The 25,640-nt window shown below is 40.8% G+C and overlaps 1 protein-coding gene across 14 annotated transcripts in view; it reads right to left on the bottom strand.

The window, feature by feature from the left end:
- Window positions 1–25,640, bottom strand: part of ABLIM1 (actin binding LIM protein 1) — a 225,521-nt gene that overhangs the window by 62,473 nt on the left and 137,408 nt on the right. For 12 of the 14 annotated variants that reach the window (XM_030487219.1, XM_030487231.2, XM_030487222.2 and 9 more), the window contains exons 5-6: window positions 14,466–14,592; window positions 13,239–13,332 (exon numbers count right to left, since the gene is read on the bottom strand). In XM_030487219.1, coding sequence (XP_030343079.1) covers window positions 13,239–13,332; window positions 14,466–14,592 — 221 coding nt within the window. Of the gene's footprint in view, window positions 1–7,319; window positions 7,496–13,238; window positions 13,333–14,465; window positions 14,593–25,640 lie in introns of those variants that run through there. The other 2 variants (XM_030487233.2, XM_030487234.2) reach the window with 2 other exon arrangements.

Below are 25,640 nucleotides of genomic sequence, written 5' to 3' on the forward strand. Positions count from 1 at the left end.
GAAAACAAACTTCAGTGACTGACCATATACTTAATCAGAAACAATCCAGAGGAAATATATGTACTAGATTTTATTAAGTTTCATTTTAATTACAATACAGATCTGTGAATTCACTGCCTCCATTACCCTTAGGCTTCACAAAGCACTTAATAGACATAATAATACGTTAACTAAATATTCCTTTATCTTGTATGCATTTTGTCCAGGATGTATTTTTGACATGAAAAGATGCTTCACCTAAAGGAGCTGTTTACAGCCACATTCATATTGCTGGATGAGTTTGGAATCAGAATCAACCAGCAAAGCTACTTTACAGTAACTTCACCATAGTGCCAAGGGCATTTTCAAACAGCCTAATACTGGCATAACTATAACTTTGTCTCAATCAGCTGGCAAAACTCCTCTACTGACTACTGAGTGTGTTGTGTAGGGCTGCTGAGCTATAGTTGAGTGATCAGTTCCTCTGCAGCAAGACAAGAAAGCCATTCCAGCCCCAGCTTCTAGCCTGCTGAAAGCAAAGCCAATCCCTTAGCTTGATTTGCTGCTGGGCATTAACTATATGGCCCAAGTCAAAGGACAGCACAGAGTCTTGTGAATGGATTATATACCAGATGCATACCATATGTAATCTTCCCTAACACCAGGAATCTCCCACTTCCCGAGTCATCTTCATGTTTTCTTTCATTAGGTGATAACAGGACCACTGAGTTATCGGGAATATGTGAGTTCAAGTGTGAAACACAACCATGTTTCTCCTTTTAACTCTCTGCATGAAGTGACTGTTAGTCCCTTGACCTGTCCTTCTGGCTGAACTTCTAGTAACAGAGCTTGATGTATATACATTAGCATACCACGTTAACTGAAGTTGTATTTGCAGTGCTGCAATGGTATCTCCAAAACAGTGGGAAGTATCCTGGAAGACTGAGACACGACTAGTTTATTTAATTAGAAATATCTTTCTGCCATCAGTAGAGCAATAGCTGACTTCAACCTGCTGAAATTTAGCTAGCAAAATCAGTAACAAACTTCCTTTGTATATTAAAAAACTCCAATAGAATTATTCAGTAAGTCAGAAAGTCTTGCACCTGACAGCAGGTAACAAATATGAGACCTCATCCTAATATAAAAAGTTTATTTGCAATCCCCCAAAATTAGCAATTATCTTTATTCTGATCATGATTTGATTGCATGTATAGACAGACAGAAATAAAGAGCAGTGTTATATATGCTACAAAATCACAGAATGGTTTGGGTTGGAAGAGACTTTAAAGATCATCTAGCTCCAACCCTCTAGGGACACCTTCCACTAGACCAGGTTGCTCAAAGCCCCGTCCAACCTGGCCTTGAACACACTCACACACATATACAGATGCATATATATATATAAAAAAATGTGCATGTGGAAATTTAAAGGAATGTTCATACTCCTAAATCTTAAAGTAACCAAAAAACCCATGAATTAAGACATCCTACTCAATGCCCCAAATTCTGATTCTAAAATACAAACAAAGTTATCATGGTCCATAGGCTCAATGCACAGAAAAATTGTAAGAACCAAGATACTATTAACTAAAAAAAAAAACAAAACAAAGGGATAAAAAACCAAGGCAATAAGTGATTAAGTTAGAAATAAAGACAACCAATAAGAAAGCTGAAGCTACCAAAGAAATAGCTATGGACAATAAGTTCAAGGCAATAAGAGTCTTTATTAAAACATGATGGGGGGAAAAACAGAAAAGAAAAATAATCACAGATCAGGCAAAGATCCCTTGTTAGCTGCAGATGAAAAATGAAAGATGACAAGGACAAGGCAGGAGTATTCAGGAGGTGTATCTTTCAGGTCTGTATTTGACAATGCTGAAACACAGATTCTTCCTGTTTGACACTGTTTATTGAGCAAGAGTTTTTGAAGTGTTTGCCATGAGTCAACATTTACGAATTAGGAGGTTTGAATAATTTGCACTCAAGAGTCTTAAGAAAACTGTGGCCAGGCAGTTCTCTGCCAGATGGATGTGTTAGCAGGGGAGGCTCTGCTGAGCCAGATACCTCTGAGATGACTTCCTTCTACCCACAGCATGAGGTACCTCTACTACTGGCCAAGACAGGAACATAAAATCCTTCCTCGTAAATCTACTGATGATTCAAAGACAAGGCTTGCTTAAGCTACCTAAACCCAGTAAGTATGTTCTGTAAGTCTAACACAATATGCTGCAAATCAAGGAAGCAGGGCCCTGTGAGACTGAGGGCTATGTTGTGGGCAACAGCAACTGAGAGAGGTGGTTTGAGATCATCATTAATAATACCCCAGAAAATGCTGTCAGAGGACCTGGAAGGGCTGGCTCTTCTGATAATTTATAATACAAAAGAAAAGCAGCAAATACCTTTTGACTACAGATACTGAAACATCACCATGAGATCACTGATGAGTCCATACATGTGGATTTACAGAATAGAGTTCAGTGGAGAACCACCAAAACAACATGAGTCTTCAGCTGTGAACCTGAAGGTCAAGTCATTACTCAGAGAGAGGCTTCAGAGACAACTAGATCACAATGGACAGGTGATTAAAAGCAATGAGATAATAGCAGGAAAGAGCATGAGGTTTTCAATCCTACTGAAAAAACTACAACATCGAAAAGCTGTAGTTAGACAAATTTAACCTCAAAATAAGGTGAAATTTCTAAGGAATAAAGGTAATTTAAGCAGCAAGAAAGAAAATTTTTGGCCTTATAATCACTCTGCAGTCTTCATGACAAGGCAGGATAATTTCCCAAAGGATGAGCTTTCATTCAGTTTTCAGGGAAAAGCTCTGTGATACTGAATAAAGGTCAAGCAAGATGATTTTAGCAGTTCCTCTGATCTTAAAAAACATTCCAATGGGCCTTACATACAGAGAAGCTTTTACACATGCATTAGGCTGCTCCTAGTGTGCACAGGTCTGGACTAAACCAGCAGAGTAATTAGAGTGAGAGTCAAAGGTTACACTGGAAAAATTTCCAATGGAGTTAAATCAGTTCACTGAGACCTTGGCTAAGCAGCAAAATTCCTGGTATAGCAGGGGCTCTGCTGCTAGAAGGGAGCTTTTGTTGGTGTGGTTTGGGGTTCAGAGAGACAGTCCAAGTGCAAGGCCAGGAGACAGTCTGGGCTTGGGTGCGCTCCATCAGCACCGAATTGCTACAGACCCAGAGTCCAGCTCTGCAATGGGGCACTGTAGTATGGGACAAGTATGGGAGAAAACAGGTCAATGTAGCACTAAGCAAAATTCATGTTGACCTATTCAGTGGGCAAGTGCACTCTGGTACCAACGAATCAAGTGAGAGCTTGGGGAGATTAAGCAACTAACCTTGGATCAAAATGCAAACTTGCAGCAGAGCCAAGCAGAGAACTCAAATTCTCGGACTCCCAGCCCTGCCAGACCTCCGTGTAGCACACCACTAGATCCAAATAACTGTAGCTGAGTTTCTTGTTCATCTAACACAAAACTGCCTTTCCAGTTTTCTGTCAGAAAGGTGTTTCAGGAACTGTGCAACCTTTGGCATGGGATTTAGCAAAGCCTGGTCTCCATCCTGCTGTCTGCATTCGGTTCACAGGGAGTGTCCCAAGAACAGCAGAGAAATTAAAGTTGCAAAGGGCAAAGGAGGGGGAAAGAAACTAATCGTGAGGTCAGACACAGTACACTTGTAGAAAATAATGAGAGAATATAAAACAAAGGTAGCCTGTAAGAAACAAAGTAGACATGAAGCACTCAATTAATGCTAGTTTACCTGTTAGACTCACAGTTTGTTCTAATAGGAAAACATGTTAGGAGCAAATTGAGCAGGGCGTATCTTTCTTTTACTGAGTAGAGCCTGCTCTTGTAGCAAATTGATCCTAAATGTCACTATCATTCCAACTATTCTGATCCAATAATACTTAAAAACAGGTTTTATCCTTGATTAACCCATATATAATCATGGGCCTGGATTTGACTACATCCAGGCATTTCTCAGGAATCCCCGCTTTGTAGTTCTGGCCAAAATGTTACACTAAAGTCAAAATGGAAAAATCAAAGGCCATCAAAGTAACCTGTGGACACTTTGTGCAGTGAAATAGTTGTCTCTTTTTCAAATAGAATATCTTTGAATAAATTTCAGACCACCAACATAGACTCTGCTAAAAGCAGAGCCTTTTATTTCTGGCAGAAGTCCATTTTTTGGTCCTATTTCTCAGTTTTCTCACTGCTGATACATGTGATTTTCAATTACAGATGCGAAACTATGCAAGCATACTTCTGAATCTTAGCTGGCATGAACATCCTACCGCAGTATGTTTGTCAGAGCCAAAAGACAGGGATTTGACCCCGTACGAAATCAAGATTTCTAGTTACTACTAGAACTACGACAACAAAATAACCATGATACAATATTATTTACTATGATGCTGAACAGGAAAGAGGTGATGGACATAACATAGTAAGGGATACCTAACATCATTTGCTGCCGTTCAGTTTTCAACCGAGCACAGGGTTTCCATGATTGTTTCCTCAACAGCAGTAGAGTAGTTCAAGGATGCTGCTGAGATAAGCCTGCTTCAAGTTTTTTACTGCCTCAGTTCTTATTCTCCTTATTGCTAGGAAAAAAAACCATTTTCCAGCCAAGATGCAACTACTTTACAGAATTCAAAGCAACAGCAGATCCATCCGTATGCACAACAAACCTCTCTCTCCAAGTCCTGCATGTAAAAGCCAATTTCTTAACATTTAAAATGCATACTCAAATGATTTATGTCAGAGACCTCTGCAAACCACAAGATGTCCCAAAAGTTTACATGCCAGAGTATGTGTTGCTTGTGATGAAAAGGTGCATCTCTTGCTGTGTGCTATTTCTCCCCCTTACAAAGCAAATGGCTTGTAATAAATGTGATACATCCCAGCTATCTATCCAGAGAACTGTTAGACCTGTATGATGTTCTAATGTAGCACGAGCATGTAATTAAGATCTACACATTCAGTGCTCCAGGTGGTCATTTCAAACATTTAATCACCCACAAAATACTCCTGTGTATCGTATTTCTTCATCTGTAAAGCACCTGCTCAGTAAAGGCAGGTGTTAATTCTGTGGACTCCACAGTCCCTAGAGATTCCAGACATACCTTTTGGGTTTGTTTTGTTTCCTTTTATTTTCTGTCCCCAGGAAAGCACCCTGTACCACAGACAAAGGACTTGGGGACAGTCCTCACAGAGCGAGCACTGAGCACAATACCCGGACGGATGGAGCCTGTTACAAACAGGTGACAGCCAGAGACCTGCCCCAACAGGCTCTTCTCCACTCCTCGAGTTTCAGACATGTTATTGCCACATTCTTCCCAATAATTACTTTTTACGGGGGACAGGTCTCAGTCCTACCCTGCTCTTCCAGGAGTCAGGAGCAAACTCTCCACTGATAGAAGGACTTAAAGCAGGACTTAAAAATGAAAGATGACAACCCTGCAAAAAATATTTCATCATTTTATCCATTTCTCATTGTCATCTCAGTCCAGGAGAAGGAAAAAGCAACAGGCAGAAATAACTCTGTGTTGTTACACAGTGCATGCTCACATTGCCCTATCGCTACATCCCAACTGACAGCAAGGCTGTGACTCTGGAGGAACTTGTGTTTTCAGTGTAAGTACTTTGGTGCAGGGATCATTATTAATTCCATGTGTCTGCTGGGGGGTGACTGTAGCAGGCAGCACTATCACAAGCGAAGGTTTAAAAGATGAACAGAAGCAGCAATGGGAGCTACAAAATGCAAATAGAGTATTATATTTTCCCTAAAGCAGACTGTTCCAAGAGGAGAACAAGATGTGTTCTGTAGTGATAGCCATGCAATTGAATTCTTAATACAGCTACATAACAAGAAAAATAAAGTCATTCAGGTAAGTTACTCTTCTAGTAAAACCTGGTATGTGTTATGTGCACCTCTAAGACATGAAAAAGCTACTTGTTTTCAGTATTTGTTGTGTGTTACTGGAATACATGCAAAGGCCTTATATCACTAAGGCTGCTATAAACTTTATACTAATAACTGCCTCTACTGAAATGTCACTTTGAAGAATTCTGACCAGCCTGCTAAAGTTTTTCAGTGATATGTAGTGCAAGAAACACACTAAAGAGTATTTAACTATATCAATAGGTAGAAGCTAAAGATGCTGTGCTGGGAAATGTAGATCCTAACCAGCAACACCATACACATAAAAGCAATTTATACAGATAAGCCCTATTTTTATAAGCACCTGCAAGATTTCACAGATCCCTTTGTGGCAATAAGGAAGCTTTAATTGGTTGTTTTTTCAAATCACTTGTTACAACTTGCTCTTTTCATTCACCATCCCTGTGCTCTCGTAACATTCCTCCCTTTCCTATTGATGTTCAAATTGACTGAAGGACGGTTTCCAAACGGCTGCTGAGAAGTTAATGCCTTGTGATTACGCTGCCATAGCAACTGAACTTCTGTTGGGGCTCTGACAACTTCTGATACTCTTTTGTCATCTTTATATGTCAAGTCTTTCCCAACTACAGATATCCTTCTTGCCAAATTCAATCTGGGGTGGGAGGGGAGGGAGAAGATCACCAAAATTCTGTTCAGAAAGATTTTTACATGAAGCAATTTAAGTTATTTTCCTGGAAGAATGTTTATTTTTGACCCTGTGCATGGTGTGGTGTTCTGGGCAATTACACCAGCATATTTCTCATCAGGGAAAGGCAGTGTAAGTAAAATCTATGCTGCTACCCAGCTGCACAGACAACCTGTCTAAAGCATCTACCATAGCTTGAGTTATTATTAAACCTTTCATTTCCCCATTTTTATGCAAACAAACCCCACATTAGGGGGAAAAAAAAAAACCCAAAAATATCAGTGTTCTACATTAACTGATAAAAGACATTTCTCAGCAAAAAGGCAGGGAAATGGGAAACAAACTTTAACCTTTTTTCTATGCAACAAAACTCCAGAAGTGACCAAGAGAGCCCACAAACTACATCAAGAATCATTTGAGATGAAGGATTGCATTGTTCCTCCATACATAAGCAATCAGTTGCAATCAGAAACTGCCCAATGTGCCATTCTCTTCTCTTCCTGGCAGTTTAAAAGTATGTTAGCTGTGCTCTCTTTACCTAAACCACAGAATTACACTCACCCTTTTAAAATACTCCTTCTGGTCCACAGGAATAAAAGTACAAATACCCTATTATAATCCCACTGGCAAGCTATTCGGTCACATCACAACATGCATCCCTCTCCCCGCAACAGCAAGCCATGACCCGTTCCAGTTCAGATCTAGTTTCACAGGAAGGAGTTTACCTTCTGATACTAATTCTTCAGTCTAAATCCATTCCCTCCTCAGCTCTGCGGGCAGCCTCCCTCCACCTCTGTTTGGAGCCCTGCTAGAAGCGATCTGTTCTCAGCGAGGCAGCTCCCGGTGCAGCGCCTGTCACTGCACCCAGAGCTGCGCCTCGCTCCTCTGCTCTGCTCGCATTCCCCTGCACACACCCACCACAACAAGGAAATAATCCTCCCTGCACGCTAAACCCACTCTGCAGGGACTCGGCCAACCCATTCTGCAAAAGGAAAAGGGGGAAGAACACCAGCCCAAGCAGGGGCAGGACCATTTCTCATCACTTGTGTGTCACTATTTGATGTTGATACAACTCAGAACATTTTTCCCTTGGGGAGAGGCATCTGCTGAGTATGAAATTAGTGCTCTCTTTCTCTGGAAGTTACGAAATATTCCTTCCACCGCTTCTGAAGAATTTATACAGCCTCCTGGGTGTTAGTCTAGTTTTGTCAGAATCACTTAGTTACACTGACATTGTACTCTAGTCTAATTTAGGTTAATGCAGGCAGAGTGCTGGAGCCACTTATCATAGAATAGTTAGGGTTGGAAAGAACCTTAAGATCATCTAGTTCCAACCCCCCGCCATGGGCAGGGATGCTTCACTTCTCCCGCTTCTATCCCTTTATCCTATTTGCACATTTTGGGTGATATCATGCTTCAGATACTCTATGCACATATGATGAATTTACAGTGGGCCCCGTCCACTGACCCTGTCTGATCTCTCAACAGGTATTTTCCATAATCAAAAAGGTCCTGTAGTATGTATATACCTGTCCACAAGTGATCACAGCACGTGCTTCTGCTTTTTCTTATCATTCACCTGGGACATGCAGGCAGCATGTTCATGTTTTCTCATTTATTGCAACAGCAGTAAACTAAACACAAACAGAGCAAATCACAGAACTAATAAAGCAGGCTAGAAACTCCACTGCTGCTTCTCATTTGCTATATAGCCTTTCCCCTGCATTTTTATGGTGTGTGAAGATGGCAATGGTGACTAGGAGGTACTGGTTGAGAGCTAAGTCTCCCCAAGCCTGTAAGACACTAAGTAGATACTTAGTGCCATGAAAACAGAATGGTAATACATTCTTCAGGGATATTTCTTTACCACAACTTTAACATACCACCAAAACCATTTGGATCCATAATATCATAAGCCTTTGTTCAATTCACGAATTGGTTCATTTACAGAAGTGTCTTAAAACTTGCATCACTTCAACCTGTAATAGCAGTACAGGTTGCATCACGAAAATCCAGTCAACTGCACATTTTGTGGTACTTCCTGCATAACTACTACGAAAACAGCCTTGCTAATTATTTCATTCAGGAGAAGAATATATGTTAGCCATTCATTTAACATTTCTGAATGGAATTGAAATAAACCTCTCTTCATTTTAAGAGATTCTCTACATTGTCCCTCAGTCTAGAAAGACTGCTTTAAGAACACAGGACCAGAAACATGATTGCATTGAAGTATCTCATGAACTCTGTACTGCATGGATCTTTGCAGAGAAGGGTGATGTTTTCACGTGAACTATAAACCTAAATCTCTTTAAAGTAAATTACTTCAATATGTAGGCTACCGAGTTTCTCTGGAAGTCAATCAACTGAAGCATCTGAACACAAATACTCACATGAGCAAAGTTGCTTAAATGGGTAAGTGCTGGCAGAAGGCACATGCTTGAACAACATAAATGGGCTTTGCTCGAATAAATCATTTACAGTTTGTATGGGATCCAGCAATGTTGTTCTGCCATCTCTTATTTATTTATTTAGAACAACCTCATTCACATGTAAAGAATCAGCAGAAACGTCTCTGAATGCCTCACAGCACAGGTTTTTAACTCGAGCTCTGAAAACAATACTTGAAGAACCTCATAGGCTGTTCTGCTCGTGTTCTTTGCCTCTTAAACATAGATACGGTTTCCTTACACAACCATAGCAGCTTTTGCTGTTTGTGTTTTCACCCTCATAATTACTGTTATTTATTTCTAACTTCAGAAGTCAAGGTGACTCAGAATTGACATCTTTCAGAGTTGTGGCAGCATAGATGAGATGTCCTGAATTTCTGCTGAATGAAAGTAGCAGTACCTAGAAGTACTAAACCTCCTTCACATTAAATACATCTTAAATTACTACTCCTCTTTAAAATCAGGGGAAGCTCAGCATAAATTACAATATCAAACCCACATTTAGAACTTGACCTTGCAGGCTGAAGTCAAGAGAGCCTTCTGGTGCCCTGGCATTCCTCTTTTCAGGTCCATCTGTTAAAATGGCATTATGCCGCTGCTTACAAGGTGGGGTGCAAGTTTCAACAGTGCACAGGAAACAAACACAAGGCAGGCAGCAGACCCTCAGAAAAGGAACTCGAGCTATGCACAGCCAGAAGTAATCACACAATGGCCATTGATTTGTAAATTAATAATAAGTAGTGTTATAGAAATCAATGGGTAGAGCAGCAAGATGGTTGAGGGATTTGATATATGCATCTCCATCTCTAGATCATGAGATTGAATCCTGTTCATATCAACAACGGCCAAAAAAAGTGAAAATTGTAAGGCCTAAATCTTATTCTTGGGCTTTCTGTATGATTTCATGCAAAATATCCACCTGTTTCTGCCCTGGTGTCTTCCTTCTACAAAACTCAAAGAATACTACATAGAAGTTTTGTATGAGACTTTAGATAAGCCAAGATGAAATAAGTGGATATAAGCAGGATTCACCCTTCTCTGAAGTCAATGGAAAGCTTCTCATTGACATACTTTAAGTTAAGCCCTGAAGGAATAGTTATATTGTGTGATAATCACATTAGACGAAAATTATTTAGGCCAGCAAATAGCAAAATATGTGCTGAAGTTCACTTAGATTTGTGGAGTTACACATTTCTACACAGAAAGGTTCAGGATTAGGATCTGATGGGCATCTTGCAACAGGCAAGCCTTGAAGCTATAAAAACAACAGCTTAGTGGAAAGTCTACGTAAAAGTCCTCACTCTCACTATGCCATTACTGCCTGATAGAAACGTTTTTCACCAGTTATTGGAAAATGAGTGATTTCTCATAAATAAAGACTCCTTTCTGCTGGAGAAACCCAAGGAAGAACAGTGATCTCTGTTGCCTTGACAACACTGCCTGAAATGAAGCGTTAAAGTATCCAGTATGCTCAAGACAGTTGCAGTATCTATTTCACATTGGATATGTACCACATTTATTGTGTTGGCATGCACTCATCTATCATCTGTGACTATGTGCCAAATAATACATGAGAAATATCTGAGCTGACTTAAATGCACATGATATTTTTCTTGCATATTTTCATGGCTACTGAAAGTTGTTCGATTTATGGCCCAGAAAAATAAGTATTCTATCACGATATGTGGGTATCAACACAATAAGTACTGTTTTTCTAGTAATGCATTTCTTAACTGAGCATAGGGATCACCTCTACAGATGACTGGAGGGAGTCCATCCTCTCAAGGCTTGAATCTCAGGGTTTGAACTCAAACTTTAGCCTTTCTGACAGGCTGTGCAGAGTGTGCCTACCAGGGGCACAGCAGAGCTGCTTCTGAGATGAAGACTTTCAGGTCTCTCTTGCTGGCTGCTCGCTGTAAAAGACTAAAAGCCTGATTTTTCATGCTAAACCATACTGAGGGACAAAACCGGGCAAAAGCTGCAAGTCTAGAATGTTGCAAAGAATCTCAATTTCTCTTTAAATAATAATTAAAGCCAAAATCTTTTACTGGAAAAATAGATACCACCAGCCTCTGTGAACCCAAAGCTAAGTTTCATGGTATCATTTTCTACAGACTGTCCCAGATGTAATAAGAATAAGCCACAAATAAAGCAGCACTACAACGGCATGCTGCTCATCGCTTCTGATCCATTAGAGGGAAGGGTTTGTGCACACTGTACTGTATATTTCCCTCCAGTTTCTTCTAACTATTGATGAAGATGATGAAATAGCATACTCTGCACCTCACAAAATTGTCTTATTGACAAACAAAATGGAAGATCCTGATTGGGGAATTTACTACCACCATTTTTACTAACAAAGTTAAATACAAAGGGTTTTGGTTTTTTTCCCACTGGATATTAGTAGCTATAACTTGGGCTGGTCAGTGATGCCACAACCTTTACCTAGATAATTCCTCTGCCTGTGTTACTTTACGCCAAGAATGTGGTTTCCTTCCCAAGAGAGGCAGCAGGACAAGAGACAACTCACATGATATATAAATCATCAAAACCACCCGAATTTGCTAAAGAAAAAAAGAGGGAAGACACTAATCCTCCTGTGAGAATCTCAAGCTTCATCTAAATCAAAACTTGAGACATACTGAAATGTTGTGGGTGATCACCTGCACAGGATAAGGAGATTGTGAATTGTCCTGCGTCAAAAAGGTCTGCAGCCCTCCCTGAACTGTGGCATCCTGTGCTGTGAATTATGCTTCATGAGCCTGTCGCTGCTTCCAATCTCTCATCCCCATTATTACCAGAAGATTTATGTCATGCTCTGACCCCATCCTTTAGAATAGCTTTTCTGCCCAAAGGGGACACAAGTGCTGACACAAGATTTTCTCATCCTAAATTTTGACTTATTAGTTCCTTTAGCCTAATTTAGAGGCTTTGGTGCTGACCTTTTGGAACTCTGCATTTCTGACAGTGTAAAAGGTTTCTAGGATGAGCCAAGAAACTAGCCCACGGTTCTCACAAATCGCTCTGATTATTGAATGTGAGCTGCTCACCTGGATCTTCTAAACTTTTCAAGCATTATTTTGTAACAGAATGAATGTCTCTCCTGCATCTGCATTCCCAGATGATACCTGGAGAACTCTATTCATGGACTATCCAGGCTGCTAATGCATACTGGAATGCCATTAAGCCAATGTCTGAATGTCCTCCCTGACTACATAGTACTGATTTCTTTTGGTGAAAGTTTCTAGGGACTTGTCCAATCTACAACCTTGAGATAGCAGTCAGTTGCACTATATGAGTAATCCAACTTCTACAGGCTTCAGGAATTTGGGCTTAGTTAGATATTGAGAACCACTGCTGCCCTCTACTGTGCTATTATGGGTTGTGCCCCTGATAATCAATGAAAGCCGCAAATACTCAAGGAAAATATCTACTTTTACCCAGAACTTAGTATGCTTAATATTTCCATGTATTTATAAGATCATTCAATCACTAAAGCTGGAGCCAACCCATACAGCCCAGCTTTAGACCTGAGCTCAAAGCTTAGGTTCTTTCCATGGAACAGAGTTTCCTGCAGGGAAAAGAGGTACCAGTTTTGCTTCTCGTATCTCAGTGACGGTGTGACAAGGAAGGTTCCCTGCATTTTTGCACTTTAAACATTAAATGATGACCCAGAGGGATCCATGCATGGTTCAATGATTCAAGTTCAAAGGGGACTCATCACAGCCGTAGGAGATGGAGATCAGTGCTAATAAGAAAAGATACACATCTCTAAAAAGATTTGGCCAGTTTCAGCGAGAACACTGAGAACTCCAACTAAGAGTCAACGGAAGAGATGGTTCAGATGGTTTCTGCCTTCATGTTTCCGAATGTATAATTTACCTCTCCAGCACATTTCTCTCACACAGGTGATTCCAATACTCAATTTACCTCTATAAATATATCAAATCTGACACAGAATATGCAATGCAATAGATTTTGCACATCACCATTAAAAGAGAACCATAGAAACCACAGATCCATAGAAACTAGTGCAATTAATTCCCTATCACATACTTTTCCTGATGACTGCAAAGCTAAAATCAGCAGAAAAAACCACCCCTTTCCTATGAGAATTTTAGTATTCTCTGCAGTTGCATGAGGACATAATGGGACATGGCCCAATTCTTCAACTCTAGTTTACAAAGTACCTACCTCTAGGACTTTCCCAGTAATGAACTGGTGACATGCTTCGCATTTGACTCCAAAAAGAACTTGGTAGTCCTTTTCACAATAAGGAGCACCATCTCTGAAACAGAAAATCCACAAATTACAAATCCCCTTTTAAGAAAGAGGTTACAGCATGAATTACACTCTTCCTTTGTCTTCAAGATCCTACACACAGCAATAGGCAAATGGGAAAGAATTCAAGGGAAGTATTGTGTAGTAGAAGAAAAAAAAAAAACCCAACATATTCTCATTAGTGCCTCTTAGAATTATTCCTTAAATTTCCATCAAGAAAAGGCATCCAGTACAAATCACTGAAGTAAATCTTATTTTTTAGAGCAGACTCTACACCTACAGGTGGTGCAATTTTAGGGAATCGGTGGAACTATGTCCATGAGGATAAGAGGAGATCACAGTCTTTATTATAGGCAGGCAGGTTTTGTTCACATCAGCAACAAAATCTTTGGTAGTCTGTGAGAGCATAAGCAGTTACTTTAAGTGTAAGGTTACACTGGGTTTTAGTATGAACAAAGAACATAAAGCAAAAGTAGAAACATTAGTCAGCTTAGGAGTATTTCTCTTTTGACAAATTACAGATGCTACCTTTTATTAAACGTTATTCACCCCTTAATGACAGGCTTGTGAAACACAGTTTCCCTATTTCTTCTCTTTGTTACATGTTTAAAGGAGGCAACAGAGACTGTATCTTCATTCTCTCTATTTTATCATTACACCACTTTTCTCTGTTCTCTTCCTCTATACTTCCTTCTGCTTAAACCTCTCTTCATTAGCTTTGTATATGGAGATGAGAAACCCTGTGTCAGGTTGATCACATCATCATGTTTATTCTCTAGCAAAGGCAAGCTACAGACAAGTTCCTACTTTTTTTCCCTCAAAAAAAGCAAAATGGCAAAAAGGTTTATCTGGCTAACACAGAAAACACATGCAGGAATTCACCTAATCCTTTATAGGAACATGGAGATACATCCCCTTCTGTACTGGTATTAAATACAGACTACAATCACTGAACACCACCTTTCAGCTGCACTTCTCAGTTTCCTTTCCCAACTCAGCTCTCACTGGGAACAAAGGTTTTGGTGTACAGGGAAAGGTGGCCAAACCCAGATTTTGAAAGGTGAACTTTGCTGCCAGCTCTTCTCTGTTAGCAACAAGAACTCATGCCAAGAGCGCAGAAGAGATGCAGAGGTTACTTACTTGCTGATGTATTCCCCAGTTAGGACCTTCCCGCAGGCCTTGCACTTAAAGCACCCCAGGTGCCACTGCTTATCCAGAGCTAGCAATGCTTGGCCATTTTTTATGTCTCTTCCACAGCCAGCACAATCTGCAAACAAAACAAACAAAAGCATTTGTTGTCAGTTATTTGGTTTATTAACCCTCATTAGCCACCCTCCCTCTGCAACACCTGATAACCAAAGGGGACAATTACACAGCAATGCAAAGGTGCATCTTCCTTCCCTCAAACACTGCCCAGGTCCTGTACAAAGATTCAGTCATCATCATTATAGACACACTCAGTAGAAGAAGGAAAGTACCTCTTCTGTTTTTCCACGCCGTTTATGATTCAAAGACTGCCAGGCAAGGAACGAGCTACAGAAATCATCACTGCAAAAAGCTCCTGTCTTCTCAAGCAATCAGTGTTAGTTCTCGGGTTGCTTTTAGCAAGATCTTGACTGCTTGCACGAAGCCGAATCAGGAGACCTGAGCGAGCACCATCAGGATGCTGCGCTTCCCCGTTGGGTGGCAGCAAAGCCCAACGTGTCCCCCGGCTCAGGGCGGTGGCACATCGCAGCCAGGAACAGGGGGACAGGCCTATGCCAGGGAGGACCCAAGGCAGTATAAAGCAGTATGGCAGCAGTGAAGGCTGCATGGCAGGGCACGTTGTCTTCCACATGCAGGTGCGAGAAACTAGTTCTCATGGTCTCTAATCGGCATAAGGACTCCCACTTAGAGATTTTGGTACTTCCTCGGCACTCGACACTTTTCACTGCGATTCTGAAAGGTTCTTTAACGGCAGAATGCAAACCTGAAGCCAGGAGCACTGAATGTCCTCTGTCCCAGAGGATGCCACAATATCTCATGTCACATCAGAGATCTTCAGCTCAGCTCTCATTCCTCTCTATTCGAACATAAAATACTCCAAGAGATTTCCTGGTAAGGGGCAATTCAGCACATGGTAAGAGCTGAAGAGACTGATGTGGCAGACAGCACTGAACTGCAAGGGTTGTGCTACAGCTTCTGTGCCCAGCCTCAGGGGACAGAGGGACTGAGGGAAGGGAAGGCCTGGAAGACCAGTGAAGCAGAAAGGAATGCCCATCAGCTGAGGCACACAGGGAAGCCACAGCAGAGACAGCCCGGAACAAAGGATTTTCCATATTTTATTATCCTCAAACTTGGTGTTCCTTTAGCGAATGCAACATCCTCTCCACATGCCTGATACATCAATAAGTAGCAATACATGGAGACCAGCAGGATCAGAGTGATCTGAGCAGTTAAAGCCCAGGCACCAGGGAAAGGATCATCCTGGCTGCACTGACTGAACAGGTACAGCCTGAAAACCTTCATCACTCCATAGGTTCACAGCCCAGGCAACACCACACCTTGCAGAAGGGCAAGTCCAGGTTTATTGTCACAACTGATCATGAGAGGAGAGTCACTTCTTTTGATACTAAAAGGCCTGACTTTCCTTTGCTGCATAATGGACCAAGAGAGCCCCAAATACATGCTATGCATTCCTGCATTCCAGGTCACCATTTGCAGCATGTCCTTCTTTCTGTCAGTGTTGTTGTTCTCAAAGCACTGTGGTATCTTGTCATAAAAGGCAAGTCACAGGCTGTTGACACAACTTGGACTTGAAAAGCAACCCTGAGATGTCCTAAGACCAAGATTTTACTGTAGAGGACAAATGTTACACACTGAAATCATGAAATGACAAGGACTGGCGCCATATTATGAATCCCTCTTCTCTTCCATGACAGTTCAAGGCTCCATGCCACTCTGAAATGACAGCAAAGGCTGGAACAGGTCACCAAGGCAGGCTCTGGAATTCCTAGCATGGGGCTGAGGAGGGGACGAGCAAACACCTACCAGGATAGCTTTGGCATGCTGATCTTGCCTTTGGTTTTAGGAGGACACTATATCATGTCTTGAGGACCCTTCCAGCCTAGTTTCATTATGCTCTATCTAAAACCATGCAATTTGCCTTCTGATTGTGACAACAAATGGAATCTTTCCTTCAGTCTCAGTGGGTGCTGAACTGCAGTTATAAACAGCACCTATTTCTCAGCTTCTTAGCACTACTGCTTCTCCCTGCTGTGCCAGCTTCCACATTCCTGACCTGGGGTCCTGCCAAACTGTGATGCATTCCCTTTTACACTAATCCCTTGAAAAATCTGCTGTATTTTCCATGCTTTTTTTCAGCTGTATCCAAGACGCTGAAATTTCTCAAACATGGAACCAAAAAAGAGATTCTTAAAGAGCTTCATTTTGCTTCTGAGTTCTGAAGCAGTGAGAACAGAAACATCACCTTACACAAAAGGTCCACCTAGTCAAGTATCTTTATACCAATTGGTGCCAAAGCCAGTTACATGGAGGAAGTAGGGATCCATGAAGTATCTTTACCTGTTTAATTGCTTCTTTGTGAGCCAAAGGTGATGTAGCCACAATTACTCTTCTGCTCATGTGTGATACAAGGGCTTGATAACATGCTTTTGTTATTTTATAGCAACAATAACATTTAATTACTCTTTCTGGGTTCCTTGAAGTGCTTTGCAAGAGTAAATTAACATCATTATTTCCATTATGCTAATATCAGATACATCAAATATCTAGAATCAAAGTAAACTAATATCCCAGTACTGTCTTATTAGGCTGAGATGGCTTTTAACTAAACCCGATTTTAACTCTGGCAAAACTGCTGGGCATATAGATGAAAAGCTAGCAATTATCATTATGTCCTAAAATAGAAAGCAAATAGGGCTAGGCTGGGCTAAGAAAAGACCATTTGTTCATCCAAATTCTACAAATAAAAGCCATTTATGATCTCGGGCCTGCATGAGGCACATTAAGGCTTCGGCTGAATGTCATCTGCACACAGCATATACAGGCAGGATCTTGGTATCCTGTTAAAGCACAGTTTGCATCAGCCTAACCTGTAACCAGCACATGCTGGAACTAAAAGGGCCATGAGGTAAGACTAGTGGTCCACAACCCCGTACCAGAGCAGCACCCACCATGGCTCTCTCTGGCTTCATACCCGAGCCTAACAAACTGCACACCTTGACCTTGAGCCTCCTTGTGCTTTGCTTTTGTCATATAACCTGGACTCTTCCCTACTCCTATTCCTTGCACATCCATGCATTCAGCTGTGCCAAGATCAGGAAGAGGAGGAGGAGGAGGAAAGTGCAGTGTACTGGTTAAAATGCAGAGTGAGCAGTACTGTTCCCATATGCAGTTAGGAGCTAAAGAAAAGCATACCACAAAAGACACTATATGGAAATGAATTTGAGCTGAAGGAAGACTTCAGACTAGACATTCCACGGCATTGATTCTCATAAGAAATGGGAAGTGATGCATGTTCATATGTGTTGTGTCTGTGCCCAGAATCTTCAGCTGTATGACAGCCATTTCTCAATATAAGCACTGCACTATGACTTGAATAAGGACCAAATCAGAAGCTGGTTATCCAGGAATATCAGGAAAATAATGTATTCCCCCAAAATCAATTCTAAGTAGGGAAAAAAAAATGATTGTACCCAAGAGCTTTGGACATATAGTTACCCAAATCCTGGTCTCTCTGCAACACCAGTAGCTGCAAGCTCCATAAGCAATGTCCACTGCTCAGATGTTGTGCATGAAAATTGAATTCAATCTCTCTCATAACAGCATTCCTGACAGCAGCATTTGTTAGCTGAGCAAAAGCTTCTTGCCTGATTCCCTGCCAGAGATGCTGAAGCATACCTGTTCTCTCTTTCACATAGTCTGGCTAGGCCTGCTCAATTTGAAGATACATCCTAACGTATTTAAGCTACAGCTCTGGAATAAAATAGCACAGAAGGGTGTCATATTTGATGTGTCCAGATACAAAAGCAAATGCCAATGCCTGGACAAAAGGGCTGTGATGTGGAGTCAGGCAGCCGAAAACCATGGAGAAGTGGGGGGACAGGGCAAGGGAAAATATCACAGCACTGTAATATTATATATGATCAAGACCTCCCTCCCAGGCCTCTGAAGCAGCCTCAGTAAAAGATGCAGGCTGGGTGAGCTGCCACCCATGACACCTTGCTTGCAAAGATATGATGAGAAAATGTGTTTCCTTTTTTAGCATCTGCATCACCCCAGACATCCAGGAGTGAAACATCCTGCACAGCAACCCACTCGTCACTGCCTAAATTAAGCTGGATTTTCTCCCTCTGCCTCCCTCCCCTGCTCTAAGCCAATAGCAGAGAGCTCTGAGCACAGCTCAGGTGGGCTCTGTGTTAACCCTAGGCACACTGCATGTGGCTTTACCCTCTCCCATTTGGATTGCTTTGAACATTTACTAGCAAATATACACCTTTATCTCACATTGTCTGCTCACCCCACAGAACTTATGAAAGGGAAATCATCTCATCACCTACCTGCTTTTGTCTTAATGAACATGGTTATGCAAAGTCACATGCAGAGCATATCAATGCTGCTCCATGCAAGGTTAGCTCTGCTCACACAGCTAATAGCAGTCTGACTTTCTGATGTCACCAGAAAGTTCCTATCAATGCTGATGGCCATTTGTAGCACATGTCTAGATCAAGTCTGAAGCTGCCACAACCCCAACACAGTAATAAACAACAGTAATACTCTTGTTACACTCCTTTTGTTCCCCTCCCTATAAAGCACAGGTACATCAGCTTTATAAAGACAACAGCAGCAGGCTACTGCCCTGAAACAGGTAAAGCAGGGCAGAATGGTGGTGATTGTTATTATTTATCTTTTAGAAGAAACAAAACCAAGTTTTTCTCTTCATCAGGGACTGTAGTGATAGGACAAGGGGGAATGGCTTCAAACTTAAACAGGGGAAGTTTAGATTAGATCTAAAGAAGAAGTTCTTTACTGTGAGGGTGGTGAGGCACTGGAACAGGTTGCCCAAAGAAGTGGTGAATGCTCCATCCCTGGCAGTGTTCAAGGCCAGGTTGGACAGAGCCTTGGGCGACACGGTCTAGTGTGAGGTGCCCCTGCCCATGGCAGGGGGGTTGGAACTAGATGATCTTAAGGTCCTTTCCAACCCAAACCATTCTGTGATTCTATAAGTTTTCATTGGCCTTACACAGAACTACATTGTCAAACACAGCTGGATGAGGAACAGTGATTTGGAAGTGAAGAAAGAGGCAAATATCACTGGAGTCAAGGTCAAGAAATCTCCACTTATAAATAACTGTTAGCTACCTCAAAGAACAACTTAAGACCCAATAATTCTTCTGTGGCAATTTGAAGGTTGCACAATTATAATTTCTCATAGAGTTAGGAAGATCAGAGTTGTTCCTCAGTCACCTTTTAACCACAGATCAGGCCATGACTTTTGAAGCCTTGTTTTAAAAGTTTTGACAGTATCACACAGGCTTTTCCAGATCATCAAGACATTTCTAAAGCTAAAAATATAATCTCGCTTTGCCTTTTGACTGTATGAAAAATGCTTTCAATGTTTAAAGCACAACCATTTGATCACCAGGGCAGTGATGAGTTCTGGAAGTCAGAGAAGGACATACAATATTGGGAATTTTACATCCAGGATTTAGGTTTGAGTATGTAACTCAAGAAATTGATTGCCAGACCCTTCCTCTTTGCCAATGCAAAGTTGGGAAACGATTGTCAGAACAAAACACACTACTGCCCTTTTCCCCAAAGGCAAAACAAAGCCATGCAGGCAGCCCTGTGCTCCTCAAGTCTAACAATAAGAGGCTGGGCGCATACAATGGAGGGAAATAAATTTCCCATGGGAAGCAGAATATAGCTTTGACAGTGTATTATAAATGGCAAGTTGGGGAAAAGCGATATTTTAAAAACAAATATATAAGGAATTTCATTTTAGTTTATTAAATATGGAAAGAAATCACAATGGCCTGAACTGGCATTCCTTGCTTGCAGCACAGGTCCCAGTTAACCATCTGTGAGTGCCTCACATTGACTTGCCTTTTTAAGAAAGAGATCAATATACATCTTGGATGTATTACTGTAAATAGCTCTTTCATCATCTGATGCAATTTAAAGTGCTGTGGAGAGATGGAGGCTCTTCCCCACTCTATTTTGTTAATATGATATTATTTTATCAAAGGAGTTTTTTTTTTCCCCCTCTGTATTGATGTCTGCACTTGTGTTAGTCTCCTACACACGAAAAAGAAACTGTATTTCACTTCTTTCCCCATCTCCTTCCCAGAGGAGGCCAAACTAATTGACCTTTTCACCTTATTCCTGCAAAATGTGCCTATAAGTAACATACCACCAAGTAAGCTTTTGTAACATCAACCTCAGTCCCTCCTTCAACCCAACTGAAAGGGTGAACAAGATAGAAGGAAGGAAGAGCAGACACGCTACAAACTATCCATGAGTTTTTAATTGTCCTGTAAAGACAAGTTCTTTTCTTTTCCAGCTTAGCAACCCCAGAGTCCCAGCTGTAAAACTAGGACAAAAGCTGAAGGATAAACCACAGCCATCCAATCTGAGGCTAATCTTTACCCTGTTGCTTCTTTCACCTCACTTCAGTACTCGGATAGTTCCAGCTGAATTCAAAGTCACAAACTCACCGTATCCCAAGTGAATCACTCGGTTAGCAAAGAAGCTTCACTGTTTAATACCCAGCTCATGGACAGCACATTGTGTCTCTTCATCTGCAAACTATTTTGGGTAATTTTCAATTGTTGCTCTCAGAAAACAAGCAATTCCAACAGGGTGCAACCTCCAACAATAGGCTGAAACATACAACAACTTTTAGGAAGGTTTTTATGTCTGATAACCCATGGCAAACTAAGGTCTACGTAACCACTAATACATTTTTCACAGTGACCTTTAAATGCCCTCCAATTCCTGACCTGGCTGGCTTTCTGAACATGACAATTCCCAGATTCTCCTATCTCTGAGGATCTCCTCCTACACTTGTGTTTTCCAAGCTAGTGATGCCTCCTCATGCAACACCCATTTACTGAGCAATTCCTTGCACTTCCCCCAGACTTTCCTTGGGATTACCTTTTGACATAGTACTTCTCCAGTAAAAGCTAAGGAATGGACATGTTTTGATTTCCAAGTTCAAGCTGGGGTTAAGCTTAGAGGACTAAGAACCAGTATTAAATGCACTTGTATAGTCTATTCACAATTGTTTCTGCTCAATTTACATGCAACAAAAAGCATACAAAGAAAGAGGCAAACAAAACACCTTTCTGGAAAACAGTAATTCTTGTGAAGGAACATCTTCTGATACAAAATTCGCAGATCTGAAACTTCCTGCCCTGCCACAACTATATTCTCAATACATTTGCTGCTCTGTCTCTATCACCTAAAAGCTACACCTCCAGAGAAGGATTTAAGGCAATTTATAGAGCAGCAGTGAAATTCCAGGCTTTGCAAAATAAGAAACAGCTTATGTAAATGGAGGCTACTCAAGCAATTTAGCCATTGTTATGAAACATAAGCGAGGACTAAAATTAATCCAAGAAAGCAATTCAAATGATGAAAATGCCTCAAAAAATGGCAAAACATTCTTCAAAAGAATAAATCTTCTTAGAGCAATCAGAAAAATGGGCCAGTGTAAGTAGAAGGATTTATAAAGGGAAGAGCTGCATATTCTTAGGCATAATCTAACGGCTTTTGCCAGAAAGCAACAGTGCTTGGATGTGCATCATATCTCTGGATTTTGTATCAGTTTATGCATGCACCTTTCAGGATGTGGTGATCCAAAGTGAATAGTTTTATAAGTTACAGACCCTTGACAATTCAGCACTTCTAAAATTACAACACATTATGATGCATTTACTTTCTTCATGTGTCCAGCAGATTTCAGGTAGTTTCTGAAATTAAAAAACACCTACAATGCTATTTTATACATTCTTATTAAGTTTCAATTTCCATTCAGAGCTTGACATAAATAATAAGCAAAAATGGCCATTACGGAAAAATATGGATGTTAAAGAGTATGATGAATGTATGGCAGAGCTATATTAGTTTCAGTAAATGTGTACAGATATGGAATATCCTCATGGTTATCAATTAGCCTTTTATAATTAAAAATCTAAATGTAAAACAAGGCTAAAATTAGTCATTCTAATCAAAGTTTCCTGGGTTCTTAGGTAAACCATGATTAAAATCAGTGATTTCAATCACAGTGTTTGAAATCAATTCACAATGATGTCTGTGGTATGTCTTTATTCTGTGGCAAAAACCAGGCTTGAGTGCCACTGAGATACAAGTGGTTTTGTGTATTTAGCAGAGAAGCCAGGAATTATGAAATGGGAAAAGCTTTGTGTTGCAGCACACAAACAATATTAAACCCTTAAGGTTCACAATTATACACAGGATTTTCAAAATTACATTTTAAAAATGCATGTTCAAACCCAGGATTGTCATGCCAAAGTTCCCGAGGGCATTCACTGATGTTTATGGATACTGGGAGCGTGCATCACTTAAGGCAAAACTGGGCTCAGTGTCTTACACAGAAAGCTTTGCCACATCTTTGCCAAGTATTTGCACAATACCTATATAGAATATATACTATATAGCTTTCACACACAGTGAAATCTAATTCACTAACATAATTATAGGATATTTCCTCAGGATGAGCTCAAATCATGTGTTGGATGTTGCTTAATACCCTTTAAAGCCCAAAATCACTGCAGATCACTTGCTTGCAAGCAGCTAGCCAACTCTTACTCTTCCCGTTTTAAGTCCTCCCTATGGACTTGAAGGAGTTTTCAGACAGCTCAGGAAAAAAGGATAAAGAACAAAATAATGAAAGCTGAGTCAAACGTGGCTAAACAGTTACAACGCTGCCGACTTTTCACAAGAACTATGATTAACAGGAATTCTGTCTTCATTTTATCCACTCAGCTAATTTCTAATGGAGAATTTGTGATACCTTTAAATCATCTTAGACATTATTTCTAAACACTGGCAACAATCTTCTATATCTTTATCTAACAAAAGGACAGTTATGTCCTGAATATAAAACTGCATTAAGAATTATAGAGTCTTCAAAGGAGGACTGCAAAGTAAATTTGCTGCTTCTCCATTCTGATGCTTCATTGTTTCAAAACAACCTCACTTTCCTCCCACTTTCTGAGCAGTGAGGTGAAAGATGATTCCTTTTTCCCTTCCCACCTTTTCCAACAGGTAAAGCATGTTGGTTCTGCTCTACTTCAGCATTAACAGAAACCTTGCTGCAAGTTTCAGCTCTTTACTGGGAGCTTTACTGACTGCATCTAATTTAAGAGATAAGGCTATAGAAAAATTAACAAAGATATCTTTCTCCCACAAGTTCATTAAGCATTAAGCTTATTATTTATACCACAATAGAGCCGAGATACCCAGTTGTGAGCCAGGATCCAGCTCGGTTCGGCTCTGTACTGATAGGCATGAAAGCATTTGTCCTAGAGAACTTACATTCTTTGAACCAGAACATAATGTGCAAACCAGACAAGGACAAGCATACAAAACAGGATTGTGAAATCTCCACGTGGATGCCGGCTGGTCAGGGAGCAGCTGCACCACAGATTATTTATGCACATGTAACACTGACCATTTTGAAAACCCTGGTCCACCTCTTGGCTCTACTGTAATGCTCATAACACACAGAAGAAACTGCTACAAAGAAAAAGGAGTTGAAATTTCTTCCCTGTGCTTCTTTCCAAACAGGATCATAACTGCATATCTTGGCATATGTAGGACACAAGTCTCTATTGCACTGAAAAAGAGGAAACTGTGAAAGTCTCTGCCATAGTTTCAAATGAAGATGAATTTTTCAAGTGAAAACTCTTTCTAGGTGATTGTAATGCTTCAGTTTCTTTGGGATAAGGAGTTTTTTTCCTACCCGTCTAGAAATCCCACTTTTCATTTGGAACACAATTTCTTAATTAGCTCATGCACATCACTAAAATGATCCAACCTTTCAGCAAAAAGGTAACCAGAACTAAAACTTCCCAGACAAGGAACCAACAGACAAAGGGCTCAACCTCAGGTAAAGAAATAACATAATACTCTTCTTATTGAAGTGCTTCACTGTGGAAATGGTGAAATGGAATGCCTAAGGGAAAAAACCTCTGTTTGAAGAGGGAAATGTATTAAACTGCATTCAAAGACATGTAGTCTCTTCAGAATTTCAAAGATGACCCCAGAGCCAGAAGGCTGCTGGTTGGATTTCCATCAGCACAGTGCCTCATATGCCTACCCAGAGTGTGGGGGATCCCTGCCCCATCCCTGGCACTGTTCAAGGCCAGGCTGGACAGGGCAACCTGGTCTAGTGGAAGGTGTCCCTGCCCGTGGCAGGGGGTTGGAACTGGATGAGCTTTAAGGTCCTTTCCAACCCAAACCATTTTGTGACTCTATGATCTCTCTCCAGCTGCTCTGCTCCCAGCTGTGCTTCTCATGATACCTCTTGTGCATTCCAGGAGAAATGCAAGCCACCGTGGTACTTTTTATCAATGAAGCTCTGACTAAATGAGGGATTTCTACATTCAAATGTCTGCACCAGTTCACTTACCTGCTCCCTTGGTGAGAATTCACTCATAGAATGCCGTAATGGAGAAGTATCAAAGAGGATAAGCCTGTTAATGTGGCCAATCTACTTGCCTCTGCTTCTCACACTAATGCTAACAGAAATCCAGGGAGCACGTATCCTCCCTCACTCTAACTTGGCCAGGGAAATAAAATAGGTTGAGATGCTGTGGGCTGGAAAGATGTATTATAATGCTCACACTACTCTTCCAAAGGCACCTGACCCTAATGTGGATGAAGAATAAGGATTTAGATAGACTTTAGGTTCTTGAATTTCTCCTTGCATAAGTTAAAACCACACAAATTTTCCTTGGCAGAATCCTGAAATCCCTGAAATAGCCAAGCCACCAACATCACACTTTTAGTCAGTCTTGTCTACTTGTCCCCTGCTTCTGTGCTGCTCTACATCTGTCCCAGTCACTTTGCTTTACAGATCACATCTCATTTATCAGCCTGTCATATGAAATAAAACACTAACAAAATCAAACACCACTCATTTAATTTGTCTGCAAAGGTATTTACAGGTATTTGGTATTAGATTTCCTGCTGAATGAACGAAAACCTCAAAGCTTGTGCACCGTGTACATCTAGCAGAGCCTAAGGAACAGGTTTGACTAAATTATGAATTATGATTACTTTATA

Source organism: Strigops habroptila, chromosome 5 (genome assembly GCF_004027225.2).
Source record: "Strigops habroptila isolate Jane chromosome 5, bStrHab1.2.pri, whole genome shotgun sequence".
NCBI classification, from domain to species: domain Eukaryota; kingdom Metazoa; phylum Chordata; class Aves; order Psittaciformes; family Psittacidae; genus Strigops; species Strigops habroptila.